Source organism: Salvia hispanica, chromosome 3, assembly GCF_023119035.1.
Source record: "Salvia hispanica cultivar TCC Black 2014 chromosome 3, UniMelb_Shisp_WGS_1.0, whole genome shotgun sequence".
NCBI classification, from domain to species: Eukaryota; Viridiplantae; Streptophyta; class Magnoliopsida; order Lamiales; family Lamiaceae; genus Salvia; species Salvia hispanica.
In genome coordinates, this window is record NC_062967.1 from 16,038,702 (window position 1) to 16,054,586 (window position 15,885).

Below are 15,885 nucleotides of genomic sequence, written 5' to 3' on the forward strand. Positions count from 1 at the left end.
ACTTTACCAATTTTTCTCACTTACTTTACTAATTGTGTATTAAAACCCATGCCGTTTTAAATATTTATATTTTTTGAATACGGAGGGAGTAGATTTCTTGGAGTTAAGAGACTAAAATTAGATGATCGTCCAGATATTATATGTAGGATTTTCAAATTATCTGATTGCATTTTTTAGTCTTTACTTACACATATTTTATATTATATTTATTTTATTTTATATTTATTTTTTTAAACTCTTTTGTTCCATGTATAGCATGGGTGTTAACACTAGTTTTCAAAACGTGACACTGACATGAACTCTGGTTTCCTCGTAAAACATGACCAAGGTTGCCAAGAAGAAATAGTTTAGTGGAATTTTATTTAGAGGAAGTCGTCGTTTTTAAAGTCTAACGGGCCAATCAAATATACTGCCTCCATCCGCAATTACAAATCCACATTTAATATGACACGGGTTTTTTAACAAATCTACTTTTTCTGTTCTATTGGAGATTTGACTCATTTTCTTTTTTGGTTTATTCCAATCCAACTAAAATGATCCATTACTAATAACGGAAACATTTTTTTTTACCTTCTCATACCTTATCCTCTTCATTTAACATACAAAATACTAAAACTGCATAAAACCTTATGTGCTAAAAATAGAAACTCTTTTTATTTTTGGTTAATCCCATAAAAATAGATACTAAGTACTTATTTTTTTTATTTAAGAAAATTTTATTCTCTCTAATAAGGTGGGATCCATTTTTAACTATCACATTTTTTATCTATCTCTTTTTCTTTATTAATTATGTATTAAAACTTGGACCGTTTCTAAAGTTTTTATTTTTAAGGGACGGATGGATGGAGTATTAGTTTTACAATGAAATGTGAATAGGATAAAGTTAGTGGAATATGTAGTCTATTATTAAAAATACTAAAAAACAAATGATATATTTATTGATGTGGATGGAAATTGCAAAATGAGATATTTATTAGTGGAGGGAGTATCTTATACTACCTCCGTCCCCCAACTTTTGACACAGTTTACTATTTCGGTCCGTCCTTGAAAATTTGACACATTTCACTTTTCACCATTTTTGGTAGTGGACTTCATTCCACTAACTAATTCCTACTCACATTTTATTATAAAACTAATACTTTAAAAGTATGATCCACATTCCACCAACTTTTTCAATTCACTTTCCATTACATTTCTTAAAATCCGTGCTGGGTCAAAGTGTGTCAAAATTTGGGGAATGGAGGTAGTAATATAAACAAAAACTATTTTATACTCGGTATTCCACATCAAACAAGATAATCATAAATACAGACATCAACAAATACTAGTATTCTATAAATTTTCATTTACAATGGTCAATGATTTAGGGTTTGAATCATTCAAATATACACAATTATGTACTAAGAATCGTGGAGATGAAGTTATAACCTCTCTTTGTTGGATTTTCAACCACGATTGAATATTGAACTCCAATGGTCCTTTGACGAGAATTTAACGCGGCTCAACATGAGACAGCGTCATAATGTTTATTGAATACCACTCGACTTCTTGTTGTGCAGGAGCAACAGATAAAGTAGGATTTATTGGTGATTGTATGGCTCTTTTATCATTATTGAGCATTGCAACAACATCAGAGAGAGTGGCCTATCAACTGGATTTTCTTCAACGCACAATAGGCTTATCTGAACGTATCTCATTGCAACCGATGACCAAGATTCGGGCAGTTCTAATGTAGGAACAATGAGCTCATCAACACGACCTTTCTTCCACAAATCCCACGCCTGAAACCAAAATCAAATTCCAAAATTTTCAATATTAATGTTAATCATTTCATTACAAAATTCAATACAACTTACATATCTAAGAAGACATAGATACTCAGAGCCATAGATACCAGTGTTCTTCTTTCCGCTGATAATCTCCAGCATCAATACTCCGAATGCAAACACATCAGACTTCACTGAGAAAAGCCCTTCCATTGCATATTCTGGTGACATATAACCACTGCATTTCCACAAATATATACTGTATTCTCTCATTTATGCACTACCATGACTTGAGTTGATGAGAAATAAATTGCATTTTACTTACTATGTCCCAACAATCCGTTTAGTATTTTCTTGCGACTCATTCCCTCCAAATATTCTGGCTAGCCCAAAATCACTGATTTTGGGATTCATTTCAGCATCCAGTAGGATATTGCTAGCTTTCAAATCCCTGTGGACTATTCTCAACTGCGAGTATTGGTGGAGATACATAAGCCCTTGAGCAATGCCTGAGATAATATGAATGCGTTTATTCCAGTCAATTACGTCTTTCTGGCTTGGCTCTGCATTCAAACATATACGTGTATTTAGTTGAGCTTGTTAGGCATGACAATTTAAGAATTTGATGCGTGACTAACCAAAGAGGAAATAATCCAAGCTTTTATTGGGCATGTATTCGTAGACAAGTATCATCTCATCTTTCTCATCGCAGCATCCAAAAATCCGGACAAGATTTCTGTGCTGCAGTTTGGCAATCAGATGCATCTCATTTCTGAATTCCTCTAATCCCTGCCTTGACTTCTGAGAGAGCCTTTTCACAGCCACAAACTGTCCATTAGCCAACTCTCCCTGCAAACTCAAATCTTACATTATTTTACTATTCTCAATTTAGTCACACAGATTAAATATGTATGTGATATTACCTTATAAACAGGTCCAAAACCACCTTGTCCAAGCTTGTTTGTAATAGAAAAGTTGTTGGTTGATGCAGTTATGCTTCCCAAACTGAAGATTGGCAACTTATGCCACCTATGTTTGTCTTCACCCTCCTTGTTTGTAAATGAACCATCACTATTCAAATCAAGTAGCAATAGATTCTGATTTGTTTCCCCTGAATCTGAACACAGATGAAATATGAATGTAAGCTAATTTTCATCACTAGACCTAGAAACAAGAAAATTGTAACTTACCTATGGTTTTAAGCTTTGGCCAGATATAACGAAAGCACAAAAATGATAAAATTAGTGCAGCTGAAACAGACACAACTAGTTCCACAACAAGTAGTTTTCTATTGTGACTTGCTTCGATCTTGATATATATATGAGCCATCACAGTCACAGAAGTGTTTGTTGGGGTATACATGGTGGACAAATCTCCAGAATACAAGAAACAGGCTCCTCCGCTATCATATGCATAAGCAGAGCAGGAGCAATTTGTGGAGCATGCTAAACTATATAATATAATATCATTTGAAGCTGCCAAGTATTGAGGGTATGCAGGAAATGTAGCTATGGCAATTTGGTTTTACCCTCACCACATTCAAGTGGTTTCCTTCTCTTACACCCACTTGTAAGCGATTCAGTGTCTCGTGGTATAAACCCATGCAAGCATTTGCAAATTTTGTGCTGGCAAATGGTATTAGGCCTCCCCATAAAGTCTGCTGTCGAAGCAAGCACAATCCATGCATGGCTGGCCTCAGACCATCCGTAACGAGTCAATCGACCAAGAAAGTCATCACAATCCTCGACAATAGTGATTCATCATGATCATTATATATGAAGTACTGTGCGTAAATATCGACAGACTCAATGGCAAGATTGTAGGATGTGATGAAATTTGAGATGTTGCCACTTTCCCATAATATATAGGAGTATGAGAGATTGTAGCTAACCATACTTTTTTTCCATCATATGCTGATAAAGAGTAATTCACTTGTACAGTTGTACTCTTCCAAGAATAAAGTGAATTAGAATTCAGCACGGCACCTGAAGCAGTTATCACATTAAATGTCCCATTAGAACTTGTAAAAATACCTCTAAATTTCATGGTTGGCAGCAAGGTGTCGGTGGGGAAGTCAAAGCTCTGCCATAGAATGCTACCCCAACCATTTCTCAACACCAAATTGCCAGTGTCCAGAATCACTGCGGCAGTAACATTTGGATTATCCCGTAACGTGTAGAAGAAGATTAGGGAATATGATTTGAGTTGGGAGAATTCGAAGAGAGAATATTGGAAAGGCTCGTATCTATTCACCACCCAAACAACTGTTTGAAGTGGAATGTTTTTATACCAAATAGTATACCCAAGTAATGGTTTGTGGAATTAGGTGGAGTGAAGAATCCAAACTCAAATATCCCTCCCTTGGCCGGCATATAAGGTGTCAGATCCATAACCGCAACCGAAACCGGAGTACAATACAAACACCAAAGCTAAAAACAATGCCATTATAACATAGGTGCAAGTATGCAACTATAACACGAGAGGCAAAATGTTGGTTCTCTTTAAATTAAAACACTTGATATTCTACAAGAGATGGGACCATAGGTCTCAAATTTCCTATATTCACTAAATTGAAAAAGGACAAATGGGAAACATTACTGTCTTATCAAAAAATACAAGTCCGCCGTTGACGAGTTCAAACAATCCATTTCTTTTCCACCTCTTGTATTTGTTGATATGGCAATCTCGAGCCAACCACCAGAATCGAATGAAATTGAGTAAGCTCTCCCTGTGAGTTGAGTGCTTGTGTAGGAGTGTAGCCAAACACACCTTACTTTTACAGTTTTACTACTACGAGTAGTTTCTTTTTTAATACAACTGAGAATTCTTACTATGGAAAAAAATTGCAACAGGAGACTTTAAAAAACAAACATGAAACTTGAAATCTAACAACTCCCTCCGTCCAAAAATGGAATTGTAAATGGAATTTGAGCATCTAATTTCAAAGTTTAGTAGGAGTAGTATCACATAAATATATGAATTTGAATTATGATTCTAACAAATGCAGGGCCTAAAGGCTGAACGAGAATCCGGAGATGATTCTCATTCGGATCCCTCGTCAATCTGATGGAACACCGACCAAAAACCACCCTAAATCAGGTAAGAATTCAATCGGCGCTGTTTTAGCACTCGTTTTTTTTTTTTTTTTGCAGATTTCGATTTTAATTTATTTTGTAAACGAATTTTGTTATCACAAAGACATTGCATCTTCGAATTTTGAATTTTGTTTGCACTAAAAATCAGGTAACACTCGAAGCTAGCTACGCCTTAGTTTTCCATTCCCAGTGTCGTTAGACATGAGGGTTCAATTCTGTATTATTTGTTGGTGTTGTGTGCATCCAATTGCTAAAGCAGCCCAATGCAACTTAAAACCTAGACTTTCGCTCCAAATGTTGTACTACTAACAAGGCCACAATGGTTTTCAATTTTCAAGCGTAACAGCTGTAGTTGAAATTTCAACCAAGACTTTGTATTAGTAATTAGTTCCAGTCTTTAAGCTGAAAGTGATGGGAAGCACACTATTTTTCTCTGGTATTTGGACCATTACTGAATGTCTTTTGCGTAAATGCACCGTAGAAAGACTTAAGACTCTCAATCAACACAAGTGTGGAGTACTATTTAGTAGGACTTTGGTGGAATACATTCTTGTTGATTTTCATTCAAGGATTCTGATGGCTTTCAAGTTTATTACTACATATTTCTTGTTTCTCGTTGGTGTGTCCATATTTTTTTCGAGTAGCTTTTGCAGAGCATCAGACACCATTTCAGCAGGCCAATCTCTGTTTCCAAACCAGACCATAATCTCCAAAGAGGGCAAGTTTGAGCTTGGTTTCTTTTCTCCAGGTAACTCTACCAACTTCTATATTGGGATATGGTACAAAAATATTCCTGTTACAACAGTTGTTTGGGTCTTAAATAGAAATCACCCTATCCCACAATCCCTTTATTACAACTCTCAACTAGAAATAGCCAATGGTACTCTGCTCCTTCGAAGTGGTGGCAACATGATTTTGTCATACAAACAAACAAATAATGCCACTGAAGCTGTAATTCTAGACACCGGGAATTTCGTCATAAGAAATGCTTCAGGTGTTCAGTGGCAGAGCTTTGAGCACCCAACTGATACATGGCTGCCCGGTGCTATGCTTGGATACCGTTGGTTTCGTAATATACATGTGAAACTTGTTTCGTGGAGGAATCCGAATGACCCTGTTTCAGGAAGCTTTTCATTAGGCATGGGGACTAATGGAAGCAGTGATCTTTCCATTAGAAAAGGCGAGAAAATATTGTGGAGCAGCGGGCCTTGGCAAGGAGGGACTTTCCAGTCACTTGACTTGAATTATCCCTACAACATTACGTACCTTGCACGCGATGGAGATGTATCTGTGACATATAATAATAATAATAAGTCTGTGCTATCTAGGATTCTGATTAACCATCGTGGCAGAATGGAGCTGTTTCAGTGGCTGGAGGTCAGGCAGACCTGGGATCTGCTCATAGTGAAGCCTTATTCTTGTGGGGCATATGCCATGTGTGGTCCCAATACAATGTGTGATACCGATCCCTCACCAGCGTGTAGGTGTTTGAGTGGGTTCAAACCACGAGTTGAGGTAGACTGGGATTTTTCTAGTGGATGTGTTAGAAAAAGACCATTCCATTGTACTGACAAAGTAGGATATATCAAGGTAACCACTAGTAGATTGCCTGAAAGCCAGGAATCTGTGGAGTTGCCAAATAATGTATGTGAGTTGCAATGCTCAAAAAAATGCTCCTGCACTGCCTATGCATACGGCAGTGGAGGTAAATGTATATTACTTAAGGAGGACTTTCTAGATCTGGAAACCCCCACAAACAATTCTGCAGGTGTAGACCTTCATGTGAAAGTGAAACAAAAAGGTGAGCTAGTTTCTTGTGATTTTGTTATTTGCTCTGTATTGCATTAGAATTCACTTTCTCTAATTGTTTCAGGGAAGAGTAGAGTACTTCTTTTGGAGTTAGTGTTGCCCATTACTGCTGCACTACTCTCGTCTTGTTTTGGTTTCTGTTATGCACGACCAAAGCTAACAAACTGGAGTATGACTTGTTTGCTGATGAATAGTACATTCCACATTGCATTTTCATGCAGCTGATGTTTATATTTTCTCTTTGCCAGGATCCAAGGACACACATCAAAATCTACTACTACTTAATTTGGATACTCATGGAGAAGAGAAAAATGACAAATATGAGTTGCCAATTTTTAGTTTTTCTAGCATAGTTGCATCGACTAATAACTTTTCTATGGAAAACAAGCTTGGAGAGGGTGGTTTTGGACCTGTTTACAAGGTAAGTGCGGATACCTTGTTATTAAGATAACTGTTTAGTTTGAGTGGGTGGAGCTACCTCATTGTTGATACTCTTATTTCAGGGAGAACTAATGAATGGACTGTTTGTCGCTGTGAAACGTCTCTCCAAAAGGTCTGGACAAGGACTAGAAGAATTCAGAAATGAGACAGAAGTGATTGCCAAACTACAGCACAGAAACCTTGTTAGGATCTTAGGATGCTGTGTTGAGAACAATGAGATGATTTTAGTCTATGAATACATGCCCAATAACAGCCTCGACTTCTTTATCTTTGGTTTGTTTCAGAATCGATATTCTCATCGTGTTTGTTATATTCAGCAAGAAATAAGTTGACATTTAGTACAAAATCTAATCTGAATGCAGAGCCTACAAGTGGGGGGTTGTTGGAGTGGGCCAAACGCGTTCAAATCATTGAGGGCATCGCTCAAGGGCTTCTGTATCTCCACCATTACTCCCGGCTGAGAATAGTTCATAGGGATCTGAAAGCTAGTAATATTCTACTAGATGCAGAGATGAACCCCAAAATCTCTGATTTTGGCATGGCGAGAATCTTTGGAGGAAACAACATGCAAGCAAATACTGAAAGGATTGTCGGAACATAGTAAGGACAGTGAGTTTATTTCTCATGAACTCGTGTCATGGTATTGGTAGTGCATAACTGAGAGACTATATATTTGTGGAAATGCAGTGGTTATATGTCTCCAGAATATGCAATGGAAGGACTATTCTCAGTGAAGTCTGATGTGTTTGCATTCGGAATATTGATGCTGGAGATTATTAGCGGAAAGAAGAACACTGGTTTTTATGGTTCTGAGTATCTTAGTCTCCTTGGATATGTAAGTCTTCTATTTCAAATCAACAACTTGTGCAAATCTGCTAAATCATCTGACATTTTGTTGATTTCAGACGTGGAATGCATGGATACATGGAAGAGCAGTGGAGGTGGTTGATCCATCGTTGGAAAGGCCTGCTTCATCTTCAGCTGTATTAAGATACATAAAGATCGGTCTACTGTGCGTTCAAGAAAATCCAGCTGATCGACCTTTGATGTCAGATGTGGTTGGCATGCTAAGTAGTGAAGACGCGGAAATGCCATCACCCCTGAATCCTGCTTTCACTGTTACGAGAAGCTCAAACAAAGTTCAAATCTGCTCAGCGAATGGTTTGACTCTCTCTCATGTTGAAGCGCGTTGAAGTTTTCTTTCGTTGCATATGATGATTGATTGTAAACCCCAAACTGCTCTTATGGTTATAATAAGAGTTGAAATATTCAACAACGGTGTGGACTGTGGATAGGCTACTATTCTATGATACAGTTGGGAGGCACATTTAATTTTCGACAAAGGTCCATCATCAGACATTATTGTATTGATTGATCTATGTAGTTGAAATTTTAAAGGAGACCATTGTAATAAGCCTGTGTGTAGTCTTTATTAGGATGGTTGAGTGTTGAAGTGTGTATTTTGAGCCAAATATCTCACATACTATTTGTATCTACATCTTACAATCAAATTCTTCATTATGCGTAATTTGCACGAAATTTAGTATGCTTAATATTATGGGATATGAACTACTCCGGCCCTAATAATTTGGCACCATCTGACCCGGCAAGGGTTTTTAGAAATGTACTAGAAAGTGAGTTAGAAAATGTTAGTGGCATGTAGGTCCTACATTTATATATTAATTTTATAATAAAATATGATAGAAAGACATTAGTGGAATGTGGGTTCTACAACAAAATATAGTAAAAGTGAAAGGTGACAAAAGTTTAGGGACATACGAAAAAGAAAATAAGCGACAAATTTTCCAGAGACAAGGGGAGTAGGATTTTTAATTGAGACATTATTGAGAAATAAACTATGACAAACATGGTTAAATGGTAAACAAAGTGAGGGGGATTCATGGTGGGTTAATTTTTCTATACACAATTTCTTTCTTAGTTCTTACAGTTGGAAGTTATCATTTGTACCATCATCAATTACGGAGAGACTTCGAAAAAAAAATCTCATTTCGTAAGCTTTTCAAAATATAGGATAGTGGCATGCGAATTTTTCAAAATAAGGAATTTTTAATTTTTTTTATCTATTTATCTTCTTTTTTCTTATTATTGCTCTTAAAATATTTAATTATAGACTAAATTATCCTTATTATTTTCACTACAATTTTCATATTTTTTGCTCCAATAATTTTATTTCCACCAAATTCTTAAAAATCACGGCTAATCACCGCCACTCCACCCTCATCCTCTTCCTCCCCTTAAACATTCTCGAGTTGTTGTTGCCATCGCCGCCTCTTTTCCTCTGTTGGTTGAATTTGGAATGTGATGAAAGATTGTGTGAACGTAGGGTTATTGTATCTCTAATTGGATTTGTGATTTGCCAATAAGTTGCTAATATTTTTCAAGATGTTATGGATGGCCTGATTTTGTTAAAACATAATTGGAGTTGCTGAGTTCTGCCATCTGATGCAAAATGGAGAAATGGCGGTGTACAGAAATCCAAAATAAAATTAGAGTAAAATATTAGGGGTAATTTAGTCTATTTATAAATATTACTCCCTCCGTCCGCCATTAGGAGTCTCATTCATGGGTGGCACGAGTTTTAAGAAATGTTATGAAAAGTGAATGGAAAAAAGTTAATGGAATATGAGTCCCACATGTATATATTAGTTTTAAATGAAATGAGAGTGAAATGAGTTAGTGGAATGTTGGACCCTATTACCATTTATGGTAAAAATGAACCGGGACTTTTATTCGCGGACGGACTAAAACGAAAAAACGGGACTACTATTCGCGGATGGACTAAAGAGTGAGTATAAGAGCAATAATAATAAAAATAGATAAAAAATCAAAAATCTCTTATTTCGAAAAATTCACCTGACACGATCCCATATATCGAAAGGTTGGCAAATTTAATCTTGAATTTTAAAAGACTTGTGAATTGATACTCTTTTTCCGAAAAGATTAGAAGACTTGAAGACTTAAGTCAGCCTTAAATGTTTACGAGTATTTCAATTCCCCATTATCAAGGCAGTTAGGCAGTGAAGCTGAAAAAATAGAGTGGTGCTAAATGGTCACATTATGACCAGCCATAATATTAAAAATTTATTAAAATTTTGTATAGGTAATGCCAAATCGCTGAAATGAATGCATATATAGAGTAACAACTTTTTGAAAACTAATATACCCTCAAATATAAAATACTTACGTTGAATATCTATTTAGTAGTAGTAGTATCTATTTGTATCCAACCAATAATACGTACAATTTGGATCAAATTTCATTCTCCATTTTTTATTTGATGGAAAAATTAATAGAACCAACTCTAAGGCATGATGGGAAAAAAAATACTTTCTCCTAGTTATTTCCCAATGCCGGCTTTTGAAAAAGAACCTTACACTTTAGTTATGTAATTTAATTATTTTGATCAATTTTAATTGTACTAATCTTTAATTCTTATAAATTAGTATTAAGTAATCAAACATGCACTTATTTGTAATCAAACACATATTTTAATAATTCATAATGAGGTACTAAAAATTATTCAAATTATTTAATATGTACTACTGGACATATAATTAATTTTGAAGTCATAATAAAATATACTCATGATATTCCAGTTCTATTTTCAGTTATCAATTTTCAAGTGAAAAAATTTATCAATGAAGTACTAAAAATTATTCAAATTTTCAATTAATTATTCATAAATATACTCCTGATATTTCAATTCTATTTTCAATGATCAATTTTCAAGTATATATATATATATATTGATATATGAACAAATTATAAAATAATTTGAAAATAAATAAATGTAGAAGTAAGAAATAATATGATTAATAATTTCATAAGTGTGAGACATTATATTTATAAATATTACTACACTGTGACACAATAACCTTTACTCCGTAAAAAATTGCAAGGAAGTCTTATTGTTGCAATTAAATTCTCAATTTAAGTACTTCTTCTGTCCCATAAAATTATACTTTTTATGTTTCATTAAAATATGTGCACTTTCCATTTTCGTCTGTTCTATAAAAATATAAGCATTCCATTTATCGAAAGTTATCCCAATATGTTATCCTTGTACATCAAATTATTTACAACGTATATACCATCAAAACATTAATAATAATGTTGGTCACACTGTCTACTAACATTACTTTAACTATTATTTTCATCATCTCTCTTACTTTACTAATTTTATTTTAATTCTCGTGTCATATCATCCGCCCATATTTTTATAGGACAAAGGGAGTAGTACAATATTTCCTTTTTAGTTTGTTCCACAAGAATATGCACTTTATAATTTGGAAACTTTTTTTTCTCTAAAGAGGTGAGATTCAATCAACGCTAACAATACTTTAATAACTTTTTTCTTTCTACATGTCTCTTACTTTATTAATTGTGCATTAAAAATTGTGTCCAACCAAAAATGCATACTTTTTGAGATAGGGGGATAGTATTATATCAAACAAATTTTCTATTTTTCAATTTACTATTCTTTGTTGAATTATGCTACAATCAATTTGAACTTATATTAACTGAATTAATCCCAAATGATAATTACGAAGATTAATTTCATAATTTTAATCAATTTGAACTTATATTAACTGAATTAATCCCAAATGATAATTACGAAGATTAATTTCATAATTTTAATCAATTTTAACTATACTACTACTATTTAATTCTTAGAAGTAATAACATAATTCATTGTAATTACAAACATGCATTAACAATGAAAATTTAAGCAGCAACAATTATTTAATCTGACCATAATTGGATAAATACTGTTAATTATTAAGTGAACTTTTAATTTTAACTAATTTTTGTTTTAAAATACATTTAATCATAATATTTAAATAACCTATAAATATTAGAATTAATAAAAATATTATTTTAATATTTTTCAAAGAAGAGTATTTCAATATTAAAATTTAAAACATAATATCATATTTTGATATTATCAATTAATTAATTATATATATAATATTATTATATTATTTCAATACTCCCTCCGTCCACGAAAAATAGAGTAATTTGTATATGACACGAGTTTTAATGTAGAATTGGTAAAGTAAGAGAAGGGAAAAAAGTAAGACTGAAGGAGAAAAAGTAAGTGAGAAGTATTGTTAGTGGAATGATGTGTAGGGTTATTATTTGTTGAATATTTTCCATTAATGAATGTGCTCTATTTTTTGTGGACGGCTAAAAATTGTAATTGTGCTCTATTTTTTATGGACGAATGGAGTATAATTTCATGTATAAATATAATTATTATACACATATACTGATTGGTGTATACGTAGTATTATGTCACAGTATACCTCCTAGAAATATACACTACTATACATTCAAATGGTGTTTTGTTAGATATTCATTTATTAGTCTATAGAAAAAAATGGACAAAATGAATTTTGATTTTTAAGCAAATTAGTGAAGTTAAAATTAATGAGTACTTAATTTTGACCAATTCTACCTTTCTCTCGATTTTTTTTTTTATTGATCTGTTATTAAGTCAATCAATTTTCAATTCAATTTTATAATTAATTTAATAATCTTGAAATTTAATAAATTTTATGTTTAATTGAATAATTTGATATTCAAACGGTAGATCCATACATAGTTGAAATAATTGAAAGATTTATTGATATTATATTGAATTGATAATTTTAATTAACCTTAATTTGTTTGAAAAAGTACCACATTTAAAAAATAAAATTAAAAACATCATTTTAAAGTTGAGTAGCAAATTACATCTAAAAAAATAGAATATGAATTAAAAAGCAGTTATAGTTAAAGAACAAGGGTAATATTGTCAATTGTATTAAGCATTACATAGATAAGTATTTTATTAATATCTATAAACACTTATTTTTAGTTAGAAATGTCATTTATGGCCAGCCACATTAAGGGCGCATGGACGTACCCGAAAAAATTAACCCACAAGAACAATATGATACTTACTGATTAGTCATTTCGTCACTCCACAAGAATAATTATAGTTGAAAGATTCAACAAGGGGTAGATCAACTGTAGACGTATAGTTTACTAGGAATTTCATCACATTGACCGACTGGAGTCATCGTAGCTCTTTTCTTATAAAAAGAAGATACTAGTTGGAATTTCCAAAATCAATCTAACTTGATGACCATGATGTTATCAATATTTGTTGCTGCTTTGCCCATATTCTTTTCCAGTTGCGTTTGCAATGGATCAGACACCTTATTATTCGGCCAAACTCTTTTCTTAAACCAGACATTAGTATCCAAAGGGGGCATATTTGAACTGGGATTCTTCTCGCCACCAAATTCCAACAACTATTACTTGGGTATATGGTACAAAAGCATTCCCATTCAAACAGTTGTTTGGGTATTTAATAGAGAAACCCCTATCCTTTTCTATAACAATAAACCACAGCTGCAATTTCTATCCGATGACAGTTCTGTATTATGTCTGAACGTAGAAAATACTCCTACTACTTTAAGATGTGTTGGCGGAAGTTCAAATATTAGTGAGGCGGTGATTCTCGACAGTGGCAACTTCGTGCTGAGAAATGATTCAGGCGGCGTTCTATGGCAGAGCTTTGACTACCCCACCGACACCTGGCTTCCAGCTACGAAGCCTCTATATATTACTCCACCTATTACTTCTTGGAGGAATTCAACTGATCCTGCTTCAGGAAATTACTCTTTTTATGTATTCCTAGGACTAGAAGACAGCAGAAGTCTGTCCGTGTGGGCAGAGAAAACTGTGGGATGGGAGAGAGGGATATGTAGTACCATCTCTGATCACTCAGCTTTTAGCAACTCTCATATTCTTGCCCTTCACTCTACTGATATTGGTGAATATGAGCCTCTTTATTTTTACAATAAATCAATGCTACTGTCGAGGGTTGTTATAGAGTATGATGGCCACCTCACGGGTTTCGCTTGGTCTGAGGCAAGGCAAGATTGGATTGTGGTGGCTTCCACCGCACATCGCAGTTGTTGGTCGAACACTATATGTGATGCACGATACTCACCAGCTTGCAGATGCTTGGATGGGTTTGTACCACGGGATCAACATGAATGGGATTTATCCGACTTTTCTAATGGTTGTCACAGAAAGATTATACTACCACTTCAATGTGACGAGCATAAAATCAGGTTTATAAAGGTAACCGTAGGAAGATTGCCTGCTAACCGTAAACATTGGACAGCTTCAAACGATTTATGCAGATTAGCATGCTCCAGAAATTGCTCCTGCTCTGCTTATGCCTACGATACTGGAGGAGCGTGTTTGTGGTATACGGGTGACTTGTTGGCTTTGGAAACCCCATCAAATACGTCTGCGGGGGTCGATATTTATATCAGAACAGAATCATCTCATAATGCACACACTAGAACACTACTTATTGTGGCTCTAACTGCGTCCATTGCTTCTGTGCTAATTATATCATGTTTGTGTTTCTGCTATATCTGGCCAAACCTCAAAACCAAAGGTAATTAACACTCTCTCTTCTTCAATAGTATCACATTTCTAGTTGAAGTCATTGTTAAGATATTAGTATCTCGTTGCCTTGCTTGTCTCTATTCAGATTCAGAGAAAACAAATCAGGATCTATTGCTACTAGATTTGAATAGTGATGGTTCATTTACAAACAAGGAGGGAGAAGCTGAAGATGGTTGGCATGAATTGCCAATCTTCAGTTTGGGAAGCATAGCTGCATCTACCAACAATTTTTCCATTACAAACAAGCTTGGACAAGGTGGTTTTGGACCTGTTTATAAGGTAATATCACATCTATATTCATATGCATATAACCAACAGTTAATTGAGAATAGTATCATATAATGTTAAATTTGAGTTTGCAGGGAGAGTTGGCTAATGGACAGTTTGTAGCTGTGAAAAGGCTCTCAAAGAGATCAAGGCAGGGATTGGAGGAATTCAGAAATGAGATGCAACTGATTGCCAAACTGCAGCACAGAAATCTTGTCCGCATTTTAGGATGCTGCGATGAGAAAGATGAGATGATACTTGTCTACGAGTACATGCCCAATAAAAGCTTGGACTGTTTCCTCTTTGGTTAGTCATGCATCAAATTCTTAAATTGTCATGCCTAACAAGCTCAACTGAATATATGATTTGAATGCAGAGCCGAGCCAGAAAGTGGTGGTACTTGATTGGAATAAACGCATTCATATAATCTCAGGCATTGCTCAAGGGATTCTATATCTCCACCAATATTCGCGGTTAAGAATAGTGCATAGAGATTTGAAAGCTAGCAATATACTACTAGATGCTGACATGAATCCCAAAATCTCCGATTTTGGGCTAGCTAGAATATTTGGAGGGAATGAGTTGCAGGCGAATACTAAACGGATTGTTGGAACATAGTAAGTAAAATGCTATTTAATTCTTATCCATGGCAGTGCATAAATGAGAGACTATATATTTTTGTGGAAATGCAGTGGTTATATGTCACCAGAATATGCAATGGAAGGGCTTTTCTCAGTGAAGTCTGATGTGTTTGCGTTCGGAGTATTGGTGCTGGAGATTATTAGTGGAAAGAAGAATACTGGTTTCTATGGCTCTGAGTATCTATGTCTTCTTAGATATGTAAGTAGTATTGAATTTTGCAATGAAATGATTAACATTAATGTTGAAAATTTTAGAATTTGATTTTGGTTTCAGGCGTGGGATTTGTGGAAGAAAGGTTGTGTTGATGAGCTGATTGATCCTACGTTAGAACTGCCCGAATCTTGGTCATCAGTTGCAATGAGATACGTTCA

The 15,885-nt window shown here is 34.5% G+C and overlaps 3 protein-coding genes across 8 annotated transcripts in view; 2 read left to right on the top strand and 1 right to left on the bottom strand.

The window, feature by feature from the left end:
- Positions 1 to 1,363: 1,363 nt before the first annotated feature.
- Positions 1,364 to 3,624, bottom strand: LOC125216180 (G-type lectin S-receptor-like serine/threonine-protein kinase RKS1). Of its 2 annotated transcripts, none has more exons than XM_048117833.1 (6): positions 2,957 to 3,624; positions 2,690 to 2,883; positions 2,405 to 2,615; positions 2,092 to 2,329; positions 1,857 to 2,004; positions 1,364 to 1,781 (listed from the first exon to the last, which is right to left on the bottom strand). In XM_048117833.1, the coding sequence occupies exons 1-6, from the start codon at positions 3,126 to 3,128 to the stop codon at positions 1,581 to 1,583; spliced, it is 1,164 nt and encodes a 387-aa protein (XP_047973790.1). In that variant the 5' UTR covers positions 3,129 to 3,624; the 3' UTR covers positions 1,364 to 1,580. The 2 variants fall into 2 exon arrangements, with proteins under 2 accessions (XP_047973790.1, XP_047973791.1); XM_048117834.1 differs by having other exon boundaries at positions 1,616 to 1,781; positions 1,895 to 2,004.
- Positions 3,625 to 4,445: 821 nt separating this feature from the next.
- On the top strand, positions 4,446 to 8,639 carry LOC125216179 (G-type lectin S-receptor-like serine/threonine-protein kinase RKS1). Of its 5 annotated transcripts, XM_048117829.1 has the most exons (10): positions 4,446 to 4,483; positions 4,774 to 4,865; positions 5,506 to 5,609; positions 5,985 to 6,662; positions 6,735 to 6,839; positions 6,919 to 7,091; positions 7,174 to 7,384; positions 7,474 to 7,711; positions 7,799 to 7,946; positions 8,017 to 8,639. In XM_048117829.1, exons 4-10 carry the CDS (start codon positions 6,002 to 6,004, stop codon positions 8,302 to 8,304), a joined length of 1,824 nt encoding a protein of 607 aa, XP_047973786.1. In that variant the 5' UTR covers positions 4,446 to 4,483; positions 4,774 to 4,865; positions 5,506 to 5,609; positions 5,985 to 6,001; the 3' UTR covers positions 8,305 to 8,639. The 5 variants fall into 5 exon arrangements, with proteins under 5 accessions (XP_047973786.1, XP_047973785.1, XP_047973788.1 ...); XM_048117828.1 differs by lacking the exon at positions 4,446 to 4,483 and having other exon boundaries at positions 4,656 to 4,865; positions 5,010 to 5,609; XM_048117831.1 differs by lacking the exon at positions 4,446 to 4,483 and having other exon boundaries at positions 4,664 to 4,865; positions 6,214 to 6,662.
- A 4,625-nt stretch (positions 8,640 to 13,264) lies between these two features.
- Positions 13,265 to 15,885, top strand: part of LOC125209433 (G-type lectin S-receptor-like serine/threonine-protein kinase At1g11330) — a 9,835-nt gene continuing 7,214 nt past the window's right edge. The window contains exons 1-6 of the mRNA XM_048109031.1: positions 13,265 to 14,594; positions 14,691 to 14,884; positions 14,968 to 15,178; positions 15,249 to 15,489; positions 15,565 to 15,712; positions 15,788 to 15,880. Coding sequence (XP_047964988.1) covers positions 13,265 to 14,594; positions 14,691 to 14,884; positions 14,968 to 15,178; positions 15,249 to 15,489; positions 15,565 to 15,712; positions 15,788 to 15,880 — 2,217 coding nt within the window. The remainder of the gene's footprint in view (positions 14,595 to 14,690; positions 14,885 to 14,967; positions 15,179 to 15,248; positions 15,490 to 15,564; positions 15,713 to 15,787; positions 15,881 to 15,885) is intronic.